We start from the raw sequence: 26,814 nt of genomic DNA on the forward strand, positions 1-26,814 counted from the left end.
TCTGGTCTTATTTTATTTTATTGAACTCAAGGAGTCTTGTTTGGTTTTGTTTTGAACTTAGAGTGACAAGATCTGACAATACCAGAAGCAAGAACATTTCTCAGCAGACGGTGCTGGCCAGTACAATCACACGCAGGAAAGTGACGCTCATCTTATTCAGCTCGTGTCTCTGATTTTGTAGAAAGAAGCTTCGCTGCCTGGAAAACAGACTGCAAATAAATAAAGTGCACTGAGAGCCCATCAGGCAGCCAGGGCCGACTGGGGGGAGAGGGGAGAGGTGGGGGAGGAAGCACGCTGACTACTCAAGGCCAAAATGGTCAGAAAAGCAGAGGCAGGAACACATGCTGAAGATGTGCGGACCCTCCCCAGTCCCCGGGCCTCGCGCTGAGACTTCCTGCGCCCTCGGGACCGGGACCGGGGACCCACGGGGTGGGGCAGGGCGTCCCTGCAGAGGGGGGGTCTCAGGCCAGGGGCCCTGAGGCTCCCCCCACACCTCTCCCTGTTGGGAAGAGGTGTCATAGGCCCCGGGCAGCTCCAGCTGAGCCACAAGGCTGCAGCTGGGGAGCAGGTCACCCCGAGGGTGAGACCTGGGCTTGAACGGGGCACATCTGTGGATCAGCCCCGCGGAGGCCCCTCGTCCTCTCCTCTCAGGCAGCCCGTGTGGCTCTCGCAGGCTGTCCCCACAGATGTGTGGATGGAGTCAGCAGGCTGGCAGGCTCCCACAAGTGGTTCCGGGTGGAAGGGGATTGGGTGCAGGAGGGGCCACAGGACCGGGGATCCCAGGACACTCGGTACAAGGAAGGAAGCCAGTACACCCTGTCTGCGGGGAAACTGCAGGGGATACATGGTGGCCTCGTCTGGCCTCAGTCCCCAGGGCCAGGCAGGCAGAGCCCTTCACCCAGGACCGGGCTCGCAGCTGGACGGCAGAGGAGGGCAGGTGGTGTGACCCTGGGCCACTCTGTCCCTGGGGCTGACCGGACCACTTCGGTTTTCAGTCCCAGGAACTCGGAGCACTGGGGGCCGAGAGCAGCCAGCGGCAGAGCGGCTGTGGGACCGGGGTCTTTCCTGGCTCCCCCGGGGCCGAGCCTGGCCATCCTGGTACAGGGGGAGCAGCACACCCGGGGCCTCCAGGACCATCCAAGCCCATCTAGAGGAGGTTCTCTCGCGTGATCCTGGGCTCGGGGGGCCAAGCCTGGGGACAGAGAGATGGGGTTATGCGTGGGTCCCGGCCCCGTCCCCCACATCAGCTTTATCCCTTCACCCTCCTGGTTCCATCACGTTCCCAGGAGCCACGCTACCCCCCACCCCCACTCTGCCACCCAGACTGAGAGGCTTCTGCTGAGGAGTCCTTGGTCACGCCTGGGGTGGGGCGGCAGGGGAGGCCAGGCTGTGTAGATGAAGGCCTCGGCTCCACAAGGGGTTCTGGGACTGTCTCCCGTGTCCATCTCAGCCCCGACTGTCTTCCCTGTGACCTGCCACCCCCCCCCCCCCAAGGAAAGCCAGTTCCCCACACTCCCTACCCTGGGCCCCTCTCTCCCCCTAGGTGCCCCGAGGGCCTTGAGGTCCCCTCCCCCACCCCAACCTGTCCTGCCAGGTTTTCTGGAAGACAGGGGACAGATTCAGCCCCACCACTTCTTATGTGTGTGACAAGGGCAAATCTCTTCCTTCCTGTCTCAGAGCCCGCTTTTCCAATCATGGGGTGGGGAGAACAGAACGCCCTCGAAGTGTTGCTAGGAGGTCTAGTGTGGAGGTGACAGGGTCTCATCCTTCCCCACGCCAGAACTGGACCGCTGGGTACCCCACCCCTCCGTGCCTCTGCCTGGAAGGCCCTTCCTGTTCTCCTGGGCCAGGCCCTTTGCCCAGCAGCTCCCCGGGGCAGCTCTAGGGCCAGGGGCGCCCCTGGGCAGGGATTTGAGTCTCTTGACAAGGCCAGAGAAGGGGCGGGTCACCACCTACAAACACTGGTTCCTGAAAGACAGAAAGAGACGGAGACTTGACAGTGCCTCCTCACCCAGAACACCCCCTCCCCTTTCCCCAAGTGCTGCCTCCTCTACAAGCCCCTGGTCCACCTGCTCTCCCCACCCCAGCCTGAGAGCTGCCCTCTGCTCAAGGAGATCCCCATTGCCCTAGCTCCTCTGGGTGCACAGGGGCTGCTGGAGGCGGCATTCCGTGGCACCTGGCCGGCAGAGGTAGGGGCCGGAGGGAGCGTGGAGCGTGGCTGCGATGGCGGAAGAGCAAGACTGTGGGGGCAGGGATAGGGCGGAGCAGCCTTGCCACTCGTCCAGGTCTCCAAACGTCCAAACGTCCAAACGACCGGCCCCAGGATGCCCTCAGAGGGGGAGGGGAGCGGGAACAGGCCGAGAGCGGCCCCCCCAGCCCCCAACACAGGACAGGAGGCAGTTCTGCCAAGGGCTGGGCGGGAGCTGTGGCGACCCCAGGGGCCCGAGAAGGGGACCGACCACGGGTTTGGCCAAGAACGCAACCACCCTTCCTGTCTGGCCCCACAAGGGGGTGAAAGGTGGCAGCATCTTTTCCTTCTAGAGCCTTCCCCGGCGCCTCTCCCAGCCCATTCCCTGGGGTTCCGGTGGCAGCATAGGGGCCTCAGGGGACAGCGGGGCGGGGATGGGCCGACCCTCCGAGATGCCCAGGCCGCCGCCGCCCCTCACCCGTCTGGGAATGAGACCCAGGGAGTCCTGGGCACCTGCGGCGCCCCCCTCCCCGCCCCGCCCCGCCCCGCCCCGCCCCTGCCTGGGCGGCTCAGGGCCTGGCTCCCTCGGGTCCAGGGCACAGCTCCTGCCGGCCACCACGATGTCATGGCAAGCGCTCCCGCCGGCCCGAAGCCCCAGCCTCTGGCCTCCTACCTTGTTGGTCAGGGCCAGTCAAGGCCCTGCTGCAGAATTTTTCCTTTCTGCTTCCCCCACCCCGGCCAACGTGAGGCGACGGGTCGGCCGCAGTCAAATGGTGTTTTCTTTCTCGAGCCCGACGGAAAGGACCCGTCTGGTGAGTTTCTGTGCAATGGGTCACCGGCCGCGACGCGTGTGGGCGGGTCGCGGCCGCGGCCCGGCGGGGTGGCTCGGTGGCCCGCGTCCTCCCGCGGAGGTCTAGGGTCCGGGGGCCCCGGCCGCCCCGCCTCCTGCCCCCGCCGCGTGCCGGCGGCCGTCCTCCATGCCGGCGCCCCTGTCCGTCTGGGCCGCGCGCGCCGGTCCCTCTGGCCGGGGCTGCGGCGGCGTGCGCTCACTCGATCCGCACCTGCAGGCGGACGTTGAGCATCACCGAGGCCACCACGTAGAAGTAGGGGAAGTTCATGCGCAGCCGCCAGGCCAGGTCGAAGAAGGTGATCAGGGTGCGCGTGAGCCCCTTGCAGAAGGCGCCGTACGAGCCGCGGGCCGCCGCCGAGCGCGACAGCCGCAGCGCCAGGCCTGACAGGGCCGCCGCCGCCGCCGCCGCCGACAGAGCCGCGGACGCCGCCATGGGCCTGGGCCCGCGCAGGCCCCGCCGACCCACACGAGTGCGAGCGGCCGGGCAGGTGGACGCGAGGCCTGCAGCGCCCCGCCCCGCGCCGCCCTCTGTCACCTCTTCCCTTGCTGGCCCCGGGATGCCCCACCGCCGCCCCCTCCGCCACCGCCCCTTCTGAGCAGCTCGCAGAGAGCTCCGCCCACAGAAAGCTCCGCCCCTCACCGGCTGCCGCAGCGGCGGCCGCCAGTATAACCCCGCCCCCCTCTTGGCCACACCCCTCCCGGGCGCTACAGGGCGGCCGCCGCTGTCGTAGACCCGCCTACGGGACCGCCCCGCCTGCAAGCCCCTCCTCCTCCTGGGCTCCCAAGGGCAGAGCCCGAGGGCGTGAGTGGTTTGGAAGGTGGTGCTGCCCGGGGATTGCTTTTGCCCAGTATCCTGGAGGGGAGGGGAGGGGAGGGGAGGGGAGGGCCGGAAGGTCTGCACCGCTATACTGATTCTGTATTGAAGGCCCACTGGGAAGGCTCCCCCGGTTTACCTCATCCCCTGCCCCACCATCTCCTCCGAAAACCCCGCAGGGCGACCTGTTGGATCTTTCTTTAATTCACATTTCTCTGCTAACTCAGCAGAGTTTCCCCAAGCCACAGGCGCATTTTCCCTCTCTGGTATGTTTGCTGCTCATGTGTATTTCTTTATTGAATTGCCCTGTTGTCCTTGTTTTTAAATTTTTAAAAAAAATTATTTATTTTCAGATAGAGAGAGAGAGCATGAGTGGGGTAGGGGCAGAGAGAGAGAGGGAGAGAGAATTCCAAGCAGACTCTGCACTGACACAGCACAGAGCCGGATGTGGGGCTAGAACTCTTGAGCTGTGAGATCATGGCTTGAGCCTAAATCAAGAATCAGATGCTTAGCTGACTGAACCACCCAGGCGCCCCCCTCCCCCCACATTCTCCTTATACCTGTAGGGAAAGAAAACTTTCCCTCTACACTCTTAGTTTCTATATGTATACACCTCCTAGGTGTATGAAATAAATCGACAATAGGCAGGATTAACAGCAGAAAAGGTATACACCTTTATTAATTTTTAATATTACCTGTCCGGGGACATCACAGGTAAAAAAAAAAAATGTGAACACCCAGAAAGGCAGTGTGATTTGAGAGGTTTTATACCATCTTAATCGGGGAAGGGGATTGGCGATGTAGGCAATTTAGGGGAGACTAAGTGATTTTTTTAGGAAACATGAGTGAGTTCTTAGTAGAACGGACTGGAGGTTGGACAGTTTGTGAAAGATTTTGGATGTGGTGTGGATTTCTAGTTTTCCCCCTTGTGGTAAGAATCAATTTCCCTGGTTGATGAAATTTCTTAGGAGGGGTTTTATGAGAATTGAGTTCCTTTTGGAGGATTTGTCTTTAGGCCCATAAGGGGACGTTAATCTAAAAAATAAAATTGTCAGGGGCACCTGGTGGCTTAGTTGGTTAAGTGTCCAACTTCAGCTCAGTTCATGATCTCGCGGTTTGTGAGTTCAAGCCCAATGACAGGCTCTGTGCTAATAGCTCAGAGCCTGGAGCCTGCTTTAGATTCTGTGTCTCCGTCTCTGTCTCTGCCCCTCCCCTGCTCGTGCACTGTCTCTCTGCCTCTTTCTCAAAAATAAATAAACGTTTAAAAAATTTTAATAAAAAATAAAATTATCAGTAATTCACCAGCATAAACATGTTTACTTGGGAATAGGAGAGAATTACAACCCAGGACAATCAAGCAATGGCTTAATGGTAGGCAAGTCGAGAGAACAAGAGAGGAAGTTTCTTTTATAGAGGAAAGGGGGAGGCTGGGATGGCTGTTATAAACAAAAAGTACATTAGAGTAAATTGGGAGTTTCAAGTATAGTAGATTTTCATTGGCTTGGTTGTGATGGTCTTTCATTGGCTGGGCTGTTGTTGGGGAGGGAGGGAAGGAGAAACATCTTTCTTTTTCCTGGTGGGGTAGTAATAGCTAATGTATCTATTTGAAAGATATGTCTCTTTCTCTCAGTGTCTGCAATATACAAGGAATGGTAGGTAGGACATAAGGGGTCCCCTTCTGGTCTCCCATGAGGTTTCCTTTTATTAATTTTCACAGAGATTTCAGAGAAAGCCCCTCCCTGCATTTGCTATGTTTCAAGTGCTTTTGGCTCAAAATAATATGCCAAAGTGGCATATTTTGGCATGGTGTGCCCCGAAGTCCTTCAAATCACATGGTGATTTCTAACCACTCCTCTTAATCTATTATTTGCCCTGGATACTGTACAGGATCGTCTCAGGTTTTCAGTTGCCCTTGTTCATGGCATTTTTTAATGGTGTGCTTAGAAGCACTTCCGTGGTTTCACCCTAATCTTTATTCCAAGGCAAATCCAACTCAAACTTGATCAGTTATTAAAGGTGATTTAATAAATTGTGGAAATAGTCATGCTTGCTTATACACATAACTTTTATTTTTATTTTCTAATTTTTAAGTTTATTTATGTAATTTGAGAGAGAGAGAGAGAGGGCAGGAGAGGGGCAGAGACAGAGAGAGAGAGAGAAAGAGAGAGAGAGAGAGAGAGAGAGAGAGAGAGAGAATCCCAAATTTGGGACTGAACCCATGAACTGTGAGGTCATGACCTGAAACCAAGAGTCAGATGCTTAACCTACTGAGTCATGCAGGTGCCCCTATACACATAACTTTTCAAGAAAGCTGTCTGGGGGCGCCTAGGTGGCTCACTCTGTTGATCGCTCACTCTTGATTTTGGCTCAGGTCATGATCTCACAATTGGTAAGATTGAACCCCAAGTCGGGCTCTGCACTGAGAGTGCAGAGCCTGCTTTGGATTCTCTCTCTCCCTCTCTCTCTGTCTGCTCCTCCCCCACTCATGCGTGCACATGCTCTTTCTCTCTCTCTTTCAAAATAAATAAATAGACATTAAAAAAAAAGCTGTCTGCAAGAAGTAGATTCACAATGACCCCATCCTAGTTTCATCCAAGGAGAGCTGGCTTGAGTATTTAGGCTCTCTCAAAATGCCTGTTCACCACCACACTTGAACATCTCTGTGGCATCTCTATAATGGCGTAAGGAACTCAGCAAATCCATATATACTGATCTGGCAATTCCTACCACATAGTAAAGGGAAATAAGGCAAGCCTGAAGCATCAAAGAAACTGAAGGAGGTGGTAGGGAATAGGACTAGTGGGTGGTTCACTTTACCACCCAAACACAAATTTTATCTCTGTTAATACATCCTTCGAAATAGAGAGGAAAGGAAGACATTCTCAGATGGAAAAAAATTAAGAGAAATTTTGAGCAGAATGGCTCAGGGAGGGGTGCCTGGGTGGCGCAGTCGGTTAAGCGTCCGACTTCAGCCAGGTCACGATCTCGCGGTCCGTGAGTTCAAGCCCCGCGTCGGGCTCTGGGCTGATGGCTCAGAGCCTGGAGTCTGTTTCCGATTCTGTGTCTCCCTCTCTCTCTGCCCCTCCCCCGTTCATGCTCTGTCTCTCTCTGTCCCCAAAATAAAAAAACGTTGAAAAAAAAATTAAAAAAAAAATGGCTCAGGGAAGTTTCCTAAATGGAAAGGAAAAGATCACCTGAGGAAGATGGCACTTTAGGAAGGAAAAAGAGTCACTGGAATGGGTAAAAAGAAGAGAAAATATAATAGACTATCTTCTTGAGATTTCAAAATTATTTTGATGGTTGAAGCAAAAATTAGAATTTCATCTCATATGGAGGAAATACTTGACATTTATATTTAAAAGGTTAGGGGTGCCGGGGTTGCTCAGTTGGTTAAGTGTCTGACTCTTGATTTTGGTTCAGGTCGTGATCTCACGGTTTGTGACTTTGAGCCCCGCATTGGGCTCCACGTTGACACTGTGGACCTGCTTGGGATTTTCTCTCTTCTCTCTCTGCTCCCCCCCCCCCCCGCTCTCAAAATAAACAAATATACTTTTAAAAAATTATAAAAGTGAAAAGGTTAAATAGACCTAAATGGAAGTACAATTTCTATACCTCCCTGGAAGTGCTTTAAATTGTCAATGTCAGTATGCTATGATTAGTTATCATGTATACAGCATACCATTTTCTCACTGTTGCTTCTTACCTTATTTTCTCCCTCTCATTCCTGGAAAAATAATGTTCTTATCCACATTTCCGAATCCATTGCAAAAGGAGGAAACCTTTCTGCCTTCTGGATCTGTTCATGGTGTCAGAGACCCCTTGGTCTTACCTGTAACCAATTTGCTCTTAGTCCCAAATGCCACTTCCAATTATGCCTCCAAGTTTATGGGTGTTACTTATCAAGTTATGCTATTATGGCCCAGTGTCCCCATACCTTGTCTCCATCTTTCTTCAGTCATAACTATATTAGCTCAGTTAAATCCCTCCATCTTTGCAAATTGTGTAATCTTCACCACCTTCCACGTTCTTTTCCTTATCTAAGTGTGTCCTGTCTCCCTGAGCCCAAGGGAAATACAAATCAGCTAATTTTTCTTTGCAAGATTTGTAGAAAGGACTGTTTTAGGATGGGATGGCCTCTTAGAGGATGTTATCCCAACGCTTCTGATTCCTGGCTTGAAAGTGTCAATCAGAAAATTCTGGCTAATGGATCTGTCAATAACCAGACCCCAGCCAGAGTAGTCTGAGTTCCACCTGGTTTCATTTTTGTCTGCAGTGGACGGCATTTCCCATGGACCTAACTGTTCAGGTAACTGGTGAATTGGAGGTCAGTGTTTATTGGGATGTTTGGCTGTCCCTGTCAACATCCACAACAAATCAGAAGCTTTCATTGGTCCATCCCGTTAAACCTCTACAGTTGCCTTACATGGGAACTTCCAGGAGATGTATGTGACTCTGGGTTTGCCTCCATAAGGAGAGCCTTTCTTCCTTGGGTCAGAGTAAGTGCCAATGAACACATGATCAGAAATCTCTCCATAACATTAGGAGAGGTAGCTGACTCCACAGCCAATGCAGTGGCAGCTCAGAAACAATCATTTGACTCCCTGGCTAAAATAGTTTGGTGTAATCACGCAGCCCTTGATCATCTACTTGCTGAACAAGAAAGTGCTTGCGTGATAGTCAAAACCACGTACTACACTCTGGGGAAGTAGAAAGCAATTGCACAAAATGAGAGAACAAGCACATTGGCTACGATGAATTTAACCTAACGATCCATGGTCCTTTGATCTCTTTAGCTGATTACCTTCAGGTTGGGGTTCCGAGTTTAGAACCATTGCTCAAATGGGATTTGTCATATTTCTTTCAATTCTGCTTTGTATAATTATTTTTAAGCTTTCTATATGAACCTGATAAACCTTTGTAGAAACAACATGTGGAACAGGGTGATACTAGCCTAATGCTTTGGGATGATCTCCAGTGCTTACAACCCTGATAAGATATACACTCTAGATGTGAATGGTGAGAGTTCTCCTTCCTACCCTTCCTTGTTACTAAATGTGATCTTAACGGTTTCCAACCTGTGTACTTTTCCTCCAATGTGAGATATGGCAACCATGAAGGGTCCTTCCTGGCACTGAGGGACAAAACCAGTAAATGTGGAAAACCTGACTCTTGATCAGTGATGTTTTAGAGGAAAATGATCAAAAGGGGGAAAATGGGAAAATTAATAAAGGAAACCTCATTTAAAATGGAGTGGGAGGGGCGCCTGGGTGGCTCAGTCGGTTAAGCGTCCGACTTCAGCTCAGGTCACGATCTCGCGGGCCGTGAGTTCGAGCCCCACGTCGGGCTCTGGGCTGATGGCTCAGAGCCTGGAGCCTGCTTCCGATTCTGTGTCTCCCTCTCTCTCTGCCCCTCCCCCATTCATGCTCTGTCTCAAAAATAAATAAACGTTAAAAAAAAATAGTGCAACCTCACAAGGTAGTGATAAAGTTTACATAAGTTAATGCTCCTTAGTGTGTTCCGAATTATTTAAAATAAATAAATAAATAAATAAATAAAATGGAGTGGGAAAGCCCTAAAGGGAGAGCTCTCACACACTACCATTTGTCAACAACATCTGTAGACCCCAACAGGAAGAAACTTACTTTCCTACCCCAGCAGGAGGAAGGAAGATTTCCTCCTCGCTCAGCAACAACTCAGCCAGTGAGAAACTGCCACAACTCGGCCAATGAGAGGCCATCACAACCTTGGACTCTCACTCTCCTCCAATGACTTTCTTTCGAAACGACACATCCCAAATTCCTCTCCCCTGTAACTCTTGGTTGATAGCACGGAGCTGATAGCACGGACCCTGCTTGGGATTCTCTCTCTCCCTCTCTCTCTGCTTCTCTGTCTCTCTCTCAAAATAAAGTTAAAAAAAGATTTTTAAAAAAGTGGCTCCTGGGACCATAGTGCATAGTGAGTGCCTTGGCACAGTTGGCTCCCTTCCAAGAAGAGCAAGACACAGCCTGTTTTGATACAAATATAGACGTGCAAGTTCATCTTTCCCACAGTATCTATGGTATCGTTTAACATTGAACAGAAAGCCGTTGCTTAGAACTGAACACTCACTGATCTCTCTGTGGAGAGAGTGTAGGGGTGAGGTGGTGGTGTTGGTAGGGTGGCGGTGGGGGTGGTGGTGTGTGGAGGGCGCCTAGCGACAAAGGAAGAGAAAAGAAGGCAGTGAGGAGTGGGGATTACACATCTGGGAGCAAGGTCCTCGGGGCAAGATGCTGTGCCACCTTCCAAGACAGGCATCAGGCCCTCCCTACAGAAGCCCACCGAGACCCTCTACTCTCGGAGAGGTGCAAAAAGGGATCACACTGGAAGTGATTTCCGGCTGGCCACCACGTTTCCGCTCTCACCTCTGATAGGAGGAGCCATGAAGTCCCGCCCATCAGCTCACGGCTTCTCAGTGGCTTCCACTGAGCCCGCTGTGTTCCCATTGGCTGGATGGTGAGCCGCTAAAGCCCCTCGTGGGGCAGGCTGAACGAAGGCTCTCATAGGCATTTGTCTGGACTTCGGGTGGTGCTGAGGGGTGGCCGTGGCGTCTGAGCGGCTCTGTGGGAGGCAGAGAAGCAAGCTTGGTGTTGTGTCTGAGGGGCACAGGCTGCCCTAACAACGGGACCATGCTTCACTTCATTTCCAAGGCTCTTGCCTTCTTCCGTCGGAGGGTGGACTCCTCGGAGGCCGAGAAGGAGCAGCATGTGAAGCTCTTGGAAGGTACTCGATTCGTCTCCTCCCTCCCAGGGGCCTGCACCTAAGGGTGCTCCCCTTTCCTGGCTCAGAAGGGCGCCGCATGCCCCTGGCAACGCCTCCCTGTGAGGACAGGCATCCTCGAGTCCCTGCATGCCCAGAACTCTCCTGTCCTAGGGGATGGTGGTGTAGACAGAGAAGGCCCCTGGGGAGCTGTGCCCGGCCCTTGCATTTCCCCAAGTGCCGTTGGAATTTACATGGTGTAAATGTGGAAATGTGCACCAGATTCCTTTTCATCTTTTCAGTAGTAGTGGATCTCCCTGACCTGAGATTGCATTTCATCTTGTTTCCCAAACACGCGTGTATCTGAAGCCAGGTGGTCAAGTCCTATGTGTGTCGCTGGTCCGCGGCCAGGGGCCACATGTAACTCGCTCCCCTCTGTGTCCTGAACTCCCGCCCCAGGGTCGGGCCCTGAGTGGATGACTCAGGGGACCCCGGTGCAGGCGTCCTTGTGTCGCTGGGCACCCGTAAAACCCGAGAGGGCGTGCCGGGGTGGCCGGCGTCCCTGCTCCGAAGTGCGTTCATCGGCCGAGCTGAGCGCTTGTGTGTGCAAAGCGCTGGGCTCGGGGCCTTAGGGGGCATTCGTGCCATTCGATCCTCGGAAAGCCCTCACGAAGGAAGTCAGAGTATTGTCCCGTCCGCTTTACAGCCGGGTCAGGGAGACGCGAGCAGGGGAGAGAGGGGGCCCCCGGCTGGTCTCCCCCAGGCCCGGAGGCCCAGCAGCCACCCCCTGATGTGTGTGCCCGGGCTCGGAGGCACTTCCTTCCACGGGGTGAGTGTGTGTTTGGTCAGCGTCATCCTCCCAGCTGGGACCCGGCCTTCCTGGTGCCCGGATGTCATGCAGCTTCTCTGCCGGCGGAGCGTGAGCCCTGCAGAGTGGTGGAGTCTCAGCTGAGTCGGCCACAGAAGCCTGCGGCTTAGCTTTAGTGGGAAGCTCTCACTGCCACGTGCGTTAACTGTGTTTTTGCCGAAGGGACAATGCAGAAGAAATTCTGACATATTCTCATGAGCCTAAGTGGCAGTTGCCCTCTTGTCCCGTCCCCTTCTTGTGTTTTATCTTATATATATATATTTTATTTTTAACTAATCTCCAACCCAGGGCTCAAACTCACAACCCAGAGATCGAGATTCTTCTGCTCTCCCGACTGAGCCAGGCAGGTGCCCCTTCTTTGTGTTTTATGATTTCACTTGATAAATTTGACCCATTAAAAAAAAAAAAAGGTTTCCAGGATTTTCTTGGCTTCTGAAACCATCATCTATTTTTTCAAGTTTATTTATTTTGAGAGAGAAGAGAGAGCACAAGCAGGGGAGGGGCAGAGAGAACGAGAGAGAGAGAGAGAGAGAGAGAGAGAGAGAGAGAGATCCCAGGCAGGCTCCTCGCTGCCAGCACAGAGCCCGACTGGAACGCACAAACCGTGAGATTATGATGTGAGCTGAAACCAAGAGTGGGGTGCTTAAAAAACTGAGCCACCCATGTGCCCCCCTGAAGCCATAATCTATTATAATCAATATTTCTCCCAGCCTCACTTTAGAGGGCACCTAATGTGTTGTGGTTCATAGTGCAGGCTCTGCAGGCTTAGTCTCTAGGTTCAGATCCAAAATTATGGCTTACTAGGTGTGTTTGTTCAGAAAAAAATAAACCTGAGAGTTTGGGATGCACATTTGGACTAGATTTAAACCCCCAGATCTCTTTATGTGTTTTGTCTGGTGAGATGTTTGAATAATCTCTAGATGCTGCTGCTATCGCTGATAATGATAAAATTCTATAACAATAATGGCCGTTTAAAGACTCTCTAGACGCAGAAGCCATGATAACAACGAACACGTAAGCTCTAACCTGTGGGAGACATTCACAGTGTTAAGCACTTGACATGTACGTGTCAATTAATAATTACAACAACCCTTCCCCCCCCCCCCGCTTTATTGAGACATAATTTCCACATCACACTCTTAAGTTTAAGGTGTACATGATGCCTTGTTATATGTATATATTGTGAAATGTTTGCACAATAAGGTTCATGAACACATCCATCACCTTACATAGTTATCCTTTGTGCCTGTGTGTGTGTGGGGGGTGGGGTGGGTGGTGAGGACATTTAAGATCTATTCTCTCGGGCAGACATTAAGAATGCCCTGGTTTTACAGATGAAAACAAATTCAGAGAGGTTAAGAAATGTGCCCAGGGTCACACAGATGGTAAAGGGAAGAACTGTGTTCACAGCCAAAGAGTCCCAGACCCAGTGCCCTCTATGGCAAAGCTCCACTGCCAAGTGCATTGGGCTGCTGTGCCTTACAGAGAAATGGTGGAACCAACCTTTTAACATGAGCATTCTGCCTCCCAAACACTTAATCACTGTGCCCCTCTGCATCTCAAACTAAGTCCAGCTTATTTCTGTAGCTAGATCATTGGCTACCACATCTTCCCCTGGAAGGCTTTACTTCTCATGGGTACTTACTTTGGAGACTGATTAATGAAACATTTTGTTTACCCCTCTCTTAGGTGACACCACATTAAAAACTGTGCAGGGAGCTGTGACAAAGGTCTGTAAGGACCACGGCTTGATTGATGACTTGATCTACTTCAGTAGTGATGTTGTGACTGACAGTGTGTTTCTGAACGTGGGACAAAAAGTCACTGCTATTGTGGAAGAAGATAAAACATATGGATGGAAAGCGGTCAAAGTAAGATTAGTATGAGTTTGGGGGCCATCTTTATTCCTGGGGGGATTTCAATCTTGCTTCTGTTTATTCAGCCTCTCTAAAGTGACCTGGCATGGCAGGGGTAGAGTGGAATTTGAAGTCCAATTCACTGTGTTGTGTGGTACACTTGTTCCTATCTTTGTAGTGCTTTCTATTTATCAAAGTAGAAATTGTATATCTATTCTTCAGCACTAAAACTATTTAACAATAATAATTATTAGAGTCTAGATTATTATACTGCAACTTCCTTTTCTCACCCAAGTAAAGGATTTTTGATTTTGCTGAAATGTAATTGCTAGGTGAACAGACATGCACTTTATTTTTTTAAGTTTATTTATTTACTTTGAGAGAGAGAGAGAGAGAGAGAGAGAGAGAGAGAGAGAGAGGATTCTAAGCACTAAGCAGGCTCCATGGTCAGGGCAGAGCCCAACTTGGGGCTTGATCCCATGACTCTGGGATCATGACTTGAGCTAAAATCAAGAGTTTGACACTCAACTGATTGAGCCACCCGGGCACCCCAAGAGTCTCCATTTTTAGGGACATAGTTCGATGACATTTTTAGTAAATTGTACAGTCATGCAATCATCACCTCAATGTAGACATTTACCATTTTAATAGATACTGTCAAATTATGCTTCAGCTTTATTGTACCAATTGGCACTGTCAGCAGCAGGCTGTGAAAATGCCTGTTTGCCAATATTGACAAGGTTGGAAATATTTCAATCTTCGAAATCTTTTCCAATCTTTAAAAAAAGGCAGTCTCATAATTTTATTTTGCATTTCTTTAAGTGTTGGGGAGAGTACAACAATGTTTTTTTTTTTTTTTCTTAGAGCTATTTCTAGTAGGAGCCTCAGAGCTGTTTGTACGTTATGGAAATTAGAACTTTGTTAGGAAATTTATCATATGAACGTTTTGCCAGTATTTCCTCCAAGACTGTTTTTAAAAAATTTTTTAATCTGTTGTTTATTTCTGAGAGACAGAGCACGAGTGGGGGAGGGGCAGAGAGAGAGGGAGACATAGAGTCCAAAGCAGGCTCTAGGCCCTGAGCTGTCAGCACAGAGCCCAACGAAGGGCTTGAACTCACGAATTGGGAGATCATGACCTGAGCCAAAGTCAGATGCTTAACAGACTAAGCCACCCAGGCAGCTCTGTTTGTCTTTTTAGAGCTTCCCCCTTCCCCCATTATCTTCCCAACTTTATCTCATGCTCTCTCCCTCTGGGGGCACTGATCTGGAATCTTTTAGTTTTCTTCCTTATTCTTCTACATTGAGATGTGTTGTCTCTCCTCCCTTGTCATTTCCCTGCCCCTGTCCTCAACCCTACACACATTTGCCAGGTAAAAATCTTTCTCTTTTCTCACAGCCTATATCAAATCCCACTCTCTCCAGGAAGTTGTCCTATATTCTTCTTTTTAAGTTTTTAAAATTTATTAAATTTTTTTTAAGTTTATTGATTGATTGATTTTATTTATTTTTTATTTTTTTATTAAAAAAATTTTTTTTCAACGTTTATTTATTTTTGGGACAGAGAGAGACAGAGCATGAACGGGGGAGGGGCAGAGAGAGAGGGAGACACAGAATCGGAAACAGGCTCCAGGCTCTGAGCCATCAGCCCAGAGCCCGACGCGGGGCTCGAACTCCCAGACCGCGAGATCGTGACCTGGCTGAAGTCCGACGCTTAACCGACTGCACCTCCCAGGCGCCCCTGATTGATTTATTTTTGAGAGAGACAGAGAGAGACAGAGAGAGTGAGCAGGGGAGGGGGAGAGAGAGAGGGAGAGAGAGAATCCGAAGCGGCTCCACACTGTCAGCATGGAGCCCAACGTGGGGCTCAAACTCACAAACCGTGAGATCATGACCTGAGCCAAAACCAATAGTCAGATACTTAACCTACTAAGCCACCCAGGTGCCCCTAAAATTTATTTAAATAATCTCTACATGCATGTGGGGCTCGAACTCACAACTCCAAGATCATGACTGAGCTAGACAGGCACCCTGTTGTCCTATATTCTTTCAGTCTGAAATTCCCTCCCTGCTGGGAATTCGCAGCAGCCAGCATTTGCACTTGGTTTTACCATTTGTCACAACTTGCACTGAATTAGTGATTTTTGTCGTTTAGTCCCCTTTGATTGTGACTTGCCGGAGGGCAGGAACAGTATATCTTTTACCTTCAAATCTAGTACCATCAGTGCATTAAACCTGGTTGGTACACAAATTGTGTTTTTAGACACATTTTAAAAATATATGACATGGGGCTCCTGGGTAGCTCAGTCGGTTAGGCCTTTGACTTCGGCTCAGGTCATGATCTCGCAGTTCGTGAGTTCGAGCCCCAGGTTGGGCTCTGTGCTGACAGCTCAGAGCCTGGAGCCTGCTTCAGATTCTGTCTGTCTGTCTCTCTTTCTCTCTGCCCCTCCTGCACTCGTGCTCTGCCTCTCTCAAGAATAAGTAAACATTAAAAAAATATATGACAGAACAACACAAAGAGGGAGCCCTCATTTAAGCAATGAACTTAAGGGGTGCCTGGGTGGCTCAGACTTTGGCTCAGGTCATGGTATCATGGTTCGTGGGTTCAAGCCCCATGTCAGGCTCTGTGCTGACATCTTGGAGCCTGGAGCCTGCTTCTAATTCTGTGTCTCCCTCTCTCTCTGTCCCTCCCCCGCTCGCGCTGTCTCACTCTGTCTCTCAAAGGTGAATAAATGTTAAAAAAATTTAAACAATGGTCTTTAATTAAATATACTGTGTCGATATTGGGTCATCAATTGAACCAATGTACCAATCAAACAAATGCAAGATTCTAGAAATAGGGCAAACTAAGAATGGAGGAGAGGAATGTATGGGAAATTTCTGCTCAGTTTTTGCAAACTTCTCTAAAAAATAAAGTAATGAAAGATATAAAGCTCACTCATTATTTTATCATCATCTCATGTCTATCATGTTTGTCACGTGAAATCTATTCACCACTGTTTGTTATAGTTGTTTAAACCACTTCTTGAATGACAATGATTGAAGTGTGTTTCTGCTTTTTAAAGTTGTGTTATGTTTGCAGTAATTGTTTCTTTATTTCGCAGGTGGTTGCTCTCTGTGATAGTTGCCATGGCAATGGAATGTCCAACTCCTACGCTAGAGTTTCATTTGCCTCTATTACCTCTGCAGAGGAAGGGGCTGACTACATTGATCATACAACTTACTTCTCACTAGATGTTGTTTGTAAAGGTACAATTTACATCTTTTAAATTTTAATATTAGGTTTTATCTATTTTTTCATTTTATAGATTGGATTTGCAGATGGTTATAGGCATCATTTCCAGCATCAAATTTCAAACACGCTACTTGGTAAGAGGATTTTCACATTAGAACTACTTCTCTAGCATCCTTGGCTCCAATCAGAGGCTCTTTAATGCTTGAGATCGACCTTTGGAGTTGAAGATAATGTGCAACAAGGGACAGATACCTAATGTTCTTAAGAATTCATGCTGCCATTTGTTACCATTTCATTTATTAGATGCAACAGCTAGTGTTTTTGTAATTTTTTCATTCATATAGGCATAAAATTTATAATCTAACAGAAAAACATTAAGGGATGCTCTTTTTTAAAAAATATTTTAAATGCTTTAAAATAAATTTGGAGATAGCCTTGTACCTTTCCGTTGGCTTGCAAACTGGCCCCTCTACATGGAGGGCAAGGAGAGATCAAAGAAACAGGCAAACCCCTCCCAATTGGTAGGTGGCCAGTGTAATAAGCAAGGGAACTTACATACAAGGCTTGTCTTGGGTGGACACCAAGTGAATAGATCTCTGCACCCACCTGCCAGAATCTTAAAAATTTACATAGATGCCTTAATTGCATTGTTACATACACTGTCTAGGCAGTCTCAGCAAAACCTTGATCTCTAAATGCTATGTCCTCCAGCTGTGGGGGTGGTGGGCAGAACATAACATTCCAAAGATGGGGGCGGGGGGTGATGAAGAGCCTCCAGCCACCTGGGGTCCAGCTCATGGGTCAACTGGTGGTCATGTCCTCTTGATAACCTCCTTTAGCATTTTCCGTGTGTGTGTGTGTGTATGTGTGTGTGTGTGTGTGTGTACTTTTGTTGAATTCTACTTGGTAATTATCAGGTATAACAATTTGTTGTTTTTAAAAATTTTTTGTAATGTTTATTCATTTTTGAGAGACAGAGAGAGAGAGCGTGAGCGGGGAAGGGGCAGAGAGAGCGGGAGACACAGCATCTGAAGCAGGCTCCAGGCTCCGAGCTGTCAGCACAGAGCCTGAAGCAGGGCCCGAACCCACGAACCGTGAGATCATGACCTGAACCGAAGTCAGGCGCTTAACCGACTGAGCGCCCCAACATTTTGCTGTTTTATGCCTAAAGCTGTAATTTGTTAATTTGTTTAAGTTATTTGAGTTTAACTCAGCACATGATAGAGTGCTTGGTATCGGCAAGACCAAGATAAGTAAGACTTTATTAAACCACGCCTACAAAGAGCTCACAGTCTAACTGGAAGAGATAGACATGTGGATACATTAAAAGAACATGAGGAGGGGCGCCTGGGTGGCTCGTCGGTTGAGTGTCAGACTTCAGCTCAGGTCATGATCTCACAATTCGTGGGTTCGAGCCCCTCGTCTGGCTCTGTGCTGACAGCTCGGAGCCTGGAGCCTGCTTCGGATTCTGTGTCTCCCTCTCTCTGCCCCTCCCCACTCACACTCTGTCTCTCTCTTGCTCTCAAAAATAAATAAAACATTAAAAAAAAAAAGAACATGATGAAAACAACACTACTGAGCAGAGGAGAGAAAATGACTGCTCCAGGGAGACTTGGGGAAGGCTGCCTGGGTGAGATGCTTTCCCAGCTGGGCTCCACAGCCCTGCAACCCCCTGCCAGGCTGGGTTTTGAAAGATGAATACAAGTAAAAATTTTGTACCTGTTTAAGCCCAACCAGATGCTGTTTAGCTTGAACACAAAAGGGGAAGTTAGTTCAGCCACACTGCATCTTTCCATTTGATTTTTCTTGGATTAAAAAGCCAGGACTTGACCTTAGTTGGTAACCATGGAAGTCCCCGAAGATGATTATCTGGTGGCAGCTAGGATTTTAAGACAAGTTTAGTTAGAAATACCCAATTCTAAGAGAAAAGGCCCCCGTGATTGCTAAGCTCCAAAGTCAACTTCCTGGTTCATATAACCATGCCAACTGGAAGTCACTGCCAACAGTAGTAGCCCTTGCTAGCGGAATTCTTCTCAATATGGGAAACACTTGAACATGTTTGTAATGCCAAAGGGATTGATTGAAAGTGCAGGAGAGAGCGGGAAGGACTGATGGAACCAGGGCCCCGAGGCATAAATAGAGGCCGGGACCCAAATCATGGGTGAGGGGATTTATTGCTACAAAATAAATCAAGTGAATCAGAATCATAGACTTCTCTAGGGTAAGAAAGGGGGTAGATTAAAAAGACCCGAGCACCTAATCAGTCAGGGTTAGAATTGTCAAAACAGCTGCTGTTGATGTGATTATGAAACCCAATGAAAATGGCAAAAGACAATTCCAATTTAAAAGCATAATGGGAATCTAAAAAAAGGAAAAATTGAGTGAAAGTTTTTGGTCCCACACAATGGGAAATCAGTGTGTATTCGCTTCTTGATGTTCATGCAACAGAGTGAATATTTGAACGTCTGGCTCTGTTCCAGGTCCTATTTTCCTAATATTTGCATTCTAATGAGCTAGATCGCAGGCAATCAGCAAGTAACCCCCACCCCCCAAAAAAGAGAGAGAGTTCCAGGTTGTTCTTTACCGTCTAGGACTTGAACTTTACAGTCTAGGTGCTGTAATAGTACAACAGGAGGGTACGGTGTGGTGGGGTTTGCTGTACACAGCAATTTAGGGAAGGCCTTGCCGCGGAAGTGATACTTGAGTTGAGACCTGAAGAAGGAGCCAGCTGGGGAAAATATTTGGAGTCAGGGAATAGGGGCCTGCGATGGGAAGGAGGAGAGGGTGGCGGGAGGGTGGTGACTATGTGTGGTGTGACCCGAATGTGAAATGGTTGGAGATGAGGTTGTAAGTGCCAGTAGGATCCAAATGGGATAGCACCTGGTCCTGTGTGAAGGGCATAATTTACACTAGATTGACTCCTGTCGAGAACCTTTTGGGATAACCTTGATGCGGTCAGTTCTAATCAGATGGGATAGGTGACAGAAAGAGTGGTAAGCAGGTTGAGGAGTGAGTGGGAAGTGAATATATGGAGACCGTTGTGGGACAGGAGCGTGGAAGAGAGTAGCTGAGAGTGTGTGTTCTTCTTGGCACAGCCTGAATGTGTTTATGTGTCAGTGAGAGGTGCTCTAATGGGTGCTTCGGGGCCCAAGATCCCATTTGTTTGGACTTGCCTCACAGGATGGTGGTGATCAGTCCCCATTATGCACACAAGATTTGAGGGTTTGGGTCCATGAGTGTTATTCATGGGAAATAGTTAATGTCAGTATTGGGTCCATGATTGTATTTTGTATGTGAATAAACAATGAATCTTAACCATTTTGGTGAAGGATGCTAAAATGGAATTGAGCCTTCAAGACCCTCAGGGCAGGGGTGGGGGGCCTGCCAAGTGCATAATGTTGCGATTTCATTCCCCTTTATTTTTCAGGTTATGTGTTAATATGGTCCTATATCATCCTACATATCCTTATGTAACCAGCGCGACCTGAGTTAGAAACCTGAGGTCACAAATAAGGTTATTTCTTTATTTTTCAGAACATATTGGCTTGAGTGCCCACTTGAAAGATTAAAAAAAAAATTCTGTGTAACCTTCTTATCCCTTTTTGGACTTTCCCTCATGCCTTGAAGTGTCCAACTGTACGATGTCTTACTCAGGTCAGAGGTAGCTTCCTGTTTCAATATGCCACTATAGTGACCAATAGTCACTAAAAAACCCTGTCCTTCAGCTTCTGACATTCTTATGCTTGAATTCAGGAGACTGGAGTGGGCAGGGAGATGGAATATTTATTTCCCTAGATACCTCATTGCCAGGCTGCACTTTGGCAATGACTTTATACATCTACCAAAGGCCGTAGCTTTTGTAGGGCAACTCTCTCCTTCAGCTATAGCTATAGGGGGTGACCATATCCTCTGTTGTCCAATCTGAGTCATTAAAAAATTTTTTTTAATGTTTATTTATTTTGAGAGAGGGAGAGTGTGTGCAAACAGGGGAAGGGCAGAGAGCGAGAGAGAGAGAGAGAGAGAGAGAGAGAGAGAGAATCCCAAGCAGGCTCCATTCTGCCAGCACACAGCCTGATTCAGGACTCGAAGTCATGAACCGCGAGACCATGACCTGAGCCAAAACCAAGAGTCAGACGCTTAACCAACTGAGCCACCCAGGGACCCCCAATCTGAGTCCTTTTTTGAGAGACTAAAATGGGGTGTTACAATTGATTAAAATTAAATCAGCTTTTTGAGTTATTTATCTATGACTAACAAATTGGTCTTAAGTTTGGACATTTAAAATAGTATTAATACATCTTTCAAAAACAAAATTAGTTCTAAAAGAGAACGTCTCTGAGTCCATCAACAGAAACATTTGAATGTTTCATCAAATTGCGATCCAGTGGCAAATTTGTAGGTTTTCTTAATTTCCTTCCATCCTGCTATGGATAGAAATATCTCCAATACAAAATAAGAGCTGCATATGAAGACTTTTGCCACACTCTGAAATGTTCTTAAGTATAATCATCTGATTTCAAATTTGTACAGCAGTTGAGCTCTGATGGTTCAATTTGCTCACTTCTTCCATTTTTGAGGGGAGGGAATTTTTGACCTCTCTCCCTGCAAATTTCATGTGGGTAAATATAATTCTCCAAAACCTTCCAAACCTGAATCTTGGCACTATGTTGGTTGAATTTTTTTATTAAAGGCTTCCAACTGGTTTTAAACAGACTGTAACCAAACTTAAAAGGACTCGTTTCCAAAAAAAAAAAACCAAAATCACTACCATAGTAAGACAGTTGGTCTGGTTTCACAGTCCTTCAGAGGCTCAAGTGTGCTTAAAATCTGATTGATCTGTATAAGAAACAGAAGAAAGTAGTAAGAAAAAAGAGAAAAGTCACCATTCTAAGTCATTATCTTTTTTTGTTTGTTTGTTACTAAGTAAACTCTACCCCCAAGGTGGGGCTTGAACTCATGACCCCAAGATCAAGAGACATGTCCTCTGCTGACTGAGCCAGCCAGGGACCTGCTGAGTCATTATCTTTTTGTATTCAGTATTAACTTGGTCCCAGAGGTTTGTAGTTCTGTTATTTTGAATATGTAAATACACACAGGTATACACACGTACACACATGTCTTCTAAATTTTGATTACTACAGCTTTGCTTTCAGTTGGTTGAATATCATGGATGTTTGGATGCGGGTATGAATTATGCTTGCACCACAACCAATTCCAATTACATTTCTGTTCCATCAGTTTTTTATTTTTATTTAAAAATTTTTTTAATGTTTACTTATTATTGAGAGACAGAGACAGAGCGCAAGTGTGGGAGGGGCAGAGAGAGGAGACACAGAATCTGAAGCAGGCTCCAGGCTCTGAGCTGTCAGCACAGAGCCCGACGTGGGGCTCGAACCCACATATGGCTCGAACCCACATATGGCGAGATCATGACCTGAGCCAAAGTCGGACACTTAACTGACTGAACCACCCAGGCGCCCCCCATCAATTTTTTAAATTTCCACGAACAGAATGTTTACTGTGATACTTTGTTCCAAATTTGTAATTATGTTTAGCACTGCAAAAATAAGGGCCCCTGGGTGGCTCAGTCCCTTAAGCCTCTGACTCTTGATTTCGGCTCAGATCATGATCTCAGGGTCGTGAGACTGAGCCCCATGTTGGGCTCAGCGTGGAGCTTGGTGTGTGTAGCCTACTTGGGATTCTTTCTCTCTCCCTCTCTCTGTCCCTCTCTCTGTCCCTCCCTGACTTGTGCTCTCTTTCTCTCAAAATAAATTAATCTAAAAAAAACCACTGCAAAAACAAAAGTATATTCCCAGTGTAGGGCTTTTTTTATGTTTCAAATTTTTATTTAAATTCTAGTTAGTTAAAATATGGTGTAATGTTAGTTTCAGGAGAATTTAGTGATTCATCACTTACATATAACACCCAGTGCTCATCACAAGTGCCCTCCTTAATGCCCACTACCCTTCCAGCAACTCTCAGTTTGTTCTCTATAGCTAAGAGTCTGTTTTATGGTTTTCCTCTCTTTCTCCTCCTATGTTAATCTGTTTGGTTTCTTAAATTCCACACATGAGTGAAATCATACGCTGTCTTTCTCTGACTGACTTATTTCACTTAGCATAATACACGCTAGCTCCATCCATGTTGTTGCAAATGGGAAGATTTCATTCTTTTTGATGGCTGAGGAATATTCCCTTGTACATATACCACATCTTTATGCATTCATCAGTTGGTGGGCACTTGGGTTCTTTCCATTACTTAGCTATTGTTGATAATGCTACCCCAGTGTAGGACTTTTATACTGAATTTATAACAGCATTTGTACTAATATTAGCCATTTTGCCTCTGCCAGAGAGAACTTTCACAACTTTTGTCGAAGCTCTTCAGGCAAAATGAAGTTAGGCTTAGTACTTGTTTCAGAGGGGAGAACACACACCATGGTGGAACCATGGCATGTCTCAGTTACAGGGTATCAGGAAGAAGCTGTTATAGGCTTTGAGATTTAGTTGGGTGATTTGGGGGAGGGTGTAAGGAAGTGAGGGTTAACCCTAAATTGGATGCTGTCAGAGAGTGGGGCGATCTATGATTGGTTATTCTGTGGGTGGCACAGTAGCCTTGCTTTTTTTCATGCTTAGACAAAATTATGAAATGGCTTTGTTCTGTTTCATTTTGTCATAGTCTCAGGGTGACTTTATCTGAGGTTGTATCTTATGAGATTTTTTATGTCTAACAGGAAAGCAAAATGGCCTGGCTGTGAGTGTCAGACCACACTTAATAGTTATGATATTGAATTCTAATTAGCATAGTATAATATTATAATATTATTACAGTTATAATACTGAGGTCTAGCTGTGACTAGTTTTGGACATTAGAGGCTGATCATTTTCTCTCTCACTTTGATTCCATGATTTGGATGGAAGGAATCAAACCATTACTGGAATTCATTTAACTCTTTCTTCTTTAAAGCATCTGGCATCATTTGATCATTTGTGAAGTTCTTCTCCTAATGGACCTAAGATCTTAACAGCTACTGTTAAACTCAATGTACCTAAGAAAAATTGTAATACAACATTGTCAAAATTATGTTAGAGCAGTTGTTTGATAAAAGAAAAGTCAGGCATCATAGAATTATATGTCAATGTACCTTTTGTAACTTCTCATGTTAACTTGTGGTCTTTGGGCACTGTTTCTTAAAATATCTACTAAGTTGTAAAGTAAAAGCTTCAGGGGATCTAGTCCTCTGGTTTTCTCATGGATAGTGATATCACTGTGGCCCCTATGGTGGAGAGTAAATGTTGACAGACCAAATGTTGTTTTGGTCTACTCGGGCTGCTGTAACAAAGCACCATAGGCTTAGTGACTTAAACAATAGAAATTTATTTTCCCACAGTTTTGAAAGCTGGACATCCAAGACTGAGGTCTCAGCCAATTTGGTTTCTGGTGAGAACTCTTTTTGACTTACAGTTTCTGGCTTCCAGCTTCCAGTTCACCAAGTCTTTTTTTTTTTTAATTTTTAACATTTATTCATTGTTGTGAGACAGAGAGAGACAGAGCATGAGTGGGGGAGGGGCAGAGAGAGGGACACACAGAATCTGAAGCAGGCTCCAGGCTCTGAGCTGTCAGCACAGAGCCCGATGTGGGGCTTGAACTCACGAGCTGTGAGATCATGACCTGAGCTGAAGGCAGACGCTTAACCGACTGAGCCACCCAGGTGCCCTCAGTTCACCAAGTCTTCATGTGACCTTTCCTTGGTGTGTGTGAGGGAGAGAGAGAGAGAGAGAGCGAGAGCGAGAGCACAAGCTCTCAGTGTTTCTCCTTACAAGGACACAAATCCTGTTGGGTTAAGGCCCCTTGCTTATGAGCTTATTTATTTATTTATTTATTTATTTATTTTTATTTATCTCTACACCCAACACAGGGCTTGAACTCACAACTCCAAGATCAAGAGTCACGTGCTTTACTGACTGAGCCAGCCAGGCACCCCTCCTTATGAGCTCATTTAATATTAGTTACTTCCTTAGAGGCCCATCTCCAAATACAGCCTCACTGGAGGTCAGGGATTCGACATAAGAATTTTAGGGGGACACAAACATTCAGTCCATAGCACAGATGAATTACATAGTTCATGTATTCATCAACTTTCCTGGAAAATTAATTCATTACTCATTTTTCCCTAAGCACACATTCATTCTTTTGCTCATTGCTGCCAAAAAGGTTTACTGAAAGCTAAAAAAAGGGGTTACCAAACTATTAAACAGATAAGTACTTATAGATTTGTACTATAACAGGAACATTCAGTATATGACAAGACATCTGAGCTGAGTTTTCCTGTTAATGTTTTCATGTAAACATAACCTAGGGTGTCTCACATTTCCCAGTGGTCCTCCCAACTTGATAATTTGGAAGAATCTTGCCATTTTTAGGCTGTGGCACGTATTTGGGCTGATTATGTGCCAGGCATTGTTCTGTGAGTTTCATATGTACTGACGGTTGTCCCTTTACTCTCTGTGGTAAGTACTACAATTATGCTTCTCATTTTATAGATGAAGAAGTCAAGGTACAAACAGGTTAAGTAACTTGACCAAGGTTGCAAGCCGAGTAAGTGGCAGCGTCAAGGTTTGAACCGAGGCAGCCGGATTCATACTTGTGCCCTGACTTATGTACTTCCCTGCCTATCCAGAAAGACTTGTGAACGTGACCAATGTTTGAAGAAATCCCATGGTGCTCTCAAAGAGATTGCCCTGTGATGCCCACTTGATGCTTTGCTCCAAAAGACTTTGTTAAACCAGGGAGAAAATCAACGCGTAAAGGGTTATAAACATCCTTTCTGACAGAAATACTTACAGGTTACTTGTTTTAAAAGGTTCAAAGTGTGCTTTCAATGTAATAGAAACTATCTTAGGGTATTACAACGTCAAAGTAATGGTGAAGCATAATATTACCAAGAACATTCCAACTCGACTTCTCTCCATGGCTGTTTTAGGTTTTGAGCCTTACCAAGGAGACCGAGTAGAAGTTGAGTTTTCCACCCAATCAGACACGTTGGGCAGAAGAGCCCTGTCGGTGAAGCCTCTGAGACATAAGCATGTGCATGAGGTAGTTCGTTTGCACGTAGCTCTTGTCGTCTGTTTCTGCTTCTCCTCCCACTAGTGATTATTGCTGCTGCTCGTGATCCCGTGGGGTGTGTTGGGAAAACCATTCTTTGCCATAGAGGGTTCTATTTTTTCATGGAATGGACCGTGCTTCTGAAGGGAAAGAATTCAGGAATTCTATGGAACACACATGTAATTAAAATCTAAATTAGGTAGTTTACTTGGGAGGTATTGAAGTGCTCTGAGAGCAACCATAATAGAAAACAAATCATGTTGAGGGAATTGTTGGGGAAGAATGAATGGAGAGGTTGTGGGACCAGAGCTTGCAGTAAATGCTGGGTGTGATTGAGGTAGTGGAGATGGGAAATGCGTGGGAAAGTCAGTTTGCAGAAAAGGACGGATGGCATTTGGGATGTGACCCAGGAAGTAGGGCAGTGACATTTGTTGGCCACCACATTCCTTTCTCACTCTACACCCTTTTCACTCTCTCAACCGTTAGGAGAAAGGTTAATGGACATTGAGTGTTATATTTAGAGCAGCATTTCTAATCCTAGACCAGGGCCCCACCTGCAGGGAACCTGACTTAGCTGCTGTGAGGTGGGGTCTGGCAGCATGGGTAATCTTACAGAGTGCTCCGGATGTGACAAATATGGTGGCCAGGCTGGGAGTCACTGATTTAGAGTGACCTACAGATTAAGGCCAGAGAGAGGAGCTGCGGACCTTGTTACAGCGTACAAAGCTTTTACATGAACGTTTCTGTTGTCTGTAATGACAGGTCTACATTACTAGCCTACATGGAAGAAATGGGGTGATAGATGACAGCATCTTTTTCACCTTGGAATCTCTGAAGCTTCCCGATGGATACACACCTCAAATATCTGATGTCGTTAATGCTGTCGTGGTGGAGAGCAGTCAGTCCTGCTATATGTGGAGAGCAATCTCCATGACTCCAGTGAAAAGGTGGTAATGAGAAATGGCATTTGTAGTCCCCGTGAGGTTTTTCTTCTCTTGTCAGTAAAGAGCCTGGCTTGAAAGTGTTTTGTGATGAGTAGTTCAGTAAACCTCAGGAATTAATTCAAATGCAACCTTTCAAGTCCTGTGTGGGTTGGCTCCGTGGAGTGTACCTCCTGGATAGTGGTCAGCAGTTTTTGTTATTGATTAAAGACATTTTCATCGTAA

At 47.0% G+C, this 26,814-nt stretch overlaps 2 protein-coding genes across 4 annotated transcripts; one reads left to right on the forward strand and one right to left on the reverse strand.

The window, feature by feature from the left end:
• Nucleotides 1-3,621, reverse strand: LOC122476913 (small integral membrane protein 10-like protein 2A). Of its 2 annotated transcripts, none has more exons than XM_043569815.1 (2): nt 2,862-3,621; nt 1-1,192 (listed from the first exon to the last, which is right to left on the reverse strand). In XM_043569815.1, exon 1 carries the CDS (start codon nt 3,469-3,471, stop codon nt 3,235-3,237), a length of 237 nt encoding a protein of 78 aa, XP_043425750.1. In that variant the 5' UTR covers nt 3,472-3,621; the 3' UTR covers nt 1-1,192; nt 2,862-3,234. The 2 variants fall into 2 exon arrangements, 1 of the variants encoding a protein (XP_043425750.1); XR_006295624.1 differs by lacking the exon at nt 1-1,192 and adding an exon at nt 1,818-1,968 and having other exon boundaries at nt 2,862-2,974.
• On the forward strand, nt 2,509-26,814 carry CT55 (cancer/testis antigen 55). 2 transcript variants are annotated; one of them, XM_043569813.1, is made up of 5 exons: nt 2,509-3,000; nt 13,145-13,326; nt 16,413-16,557; nt 25,527-25,639; nt 26,411-26,814. In XM_043569813.1, the coding sequence occupies exons 1-5, from the start codon at nt 2,814-2,816 to the stop codon at nt 26,600-26,602; spliced, it is 819 nt and encodes a 272-aa protein (XP_043425748.1). In that variant the 5' UTR covers nt 2,509-2,813; the 3' UTR covers nt 26,603-26,814. The 2 variants fall into 2 exon arrangements, with proteins under 2 accessions (XP_043425748.1, XP_043425749.1); XM_043569814.1 differs by lacking the exon at nt 2,509-3,000 and adding an exon at nt 10,106-10,611.

Source organism: Prionailurus bengalensis, chromosome X (genome assembly GCF_016509475.1).
Source record: "Prionailurus bengalensis isolate Pbe53 chromosome X, Fcat_Pben_1.1_paternal_pri, whole genome shotgun sequence".
NCBI lineage: Eukaryota > Metazoa > Chordata > Mammalia > Carnivora > Felidae > Prionailurus > Prionailurus bengalensis.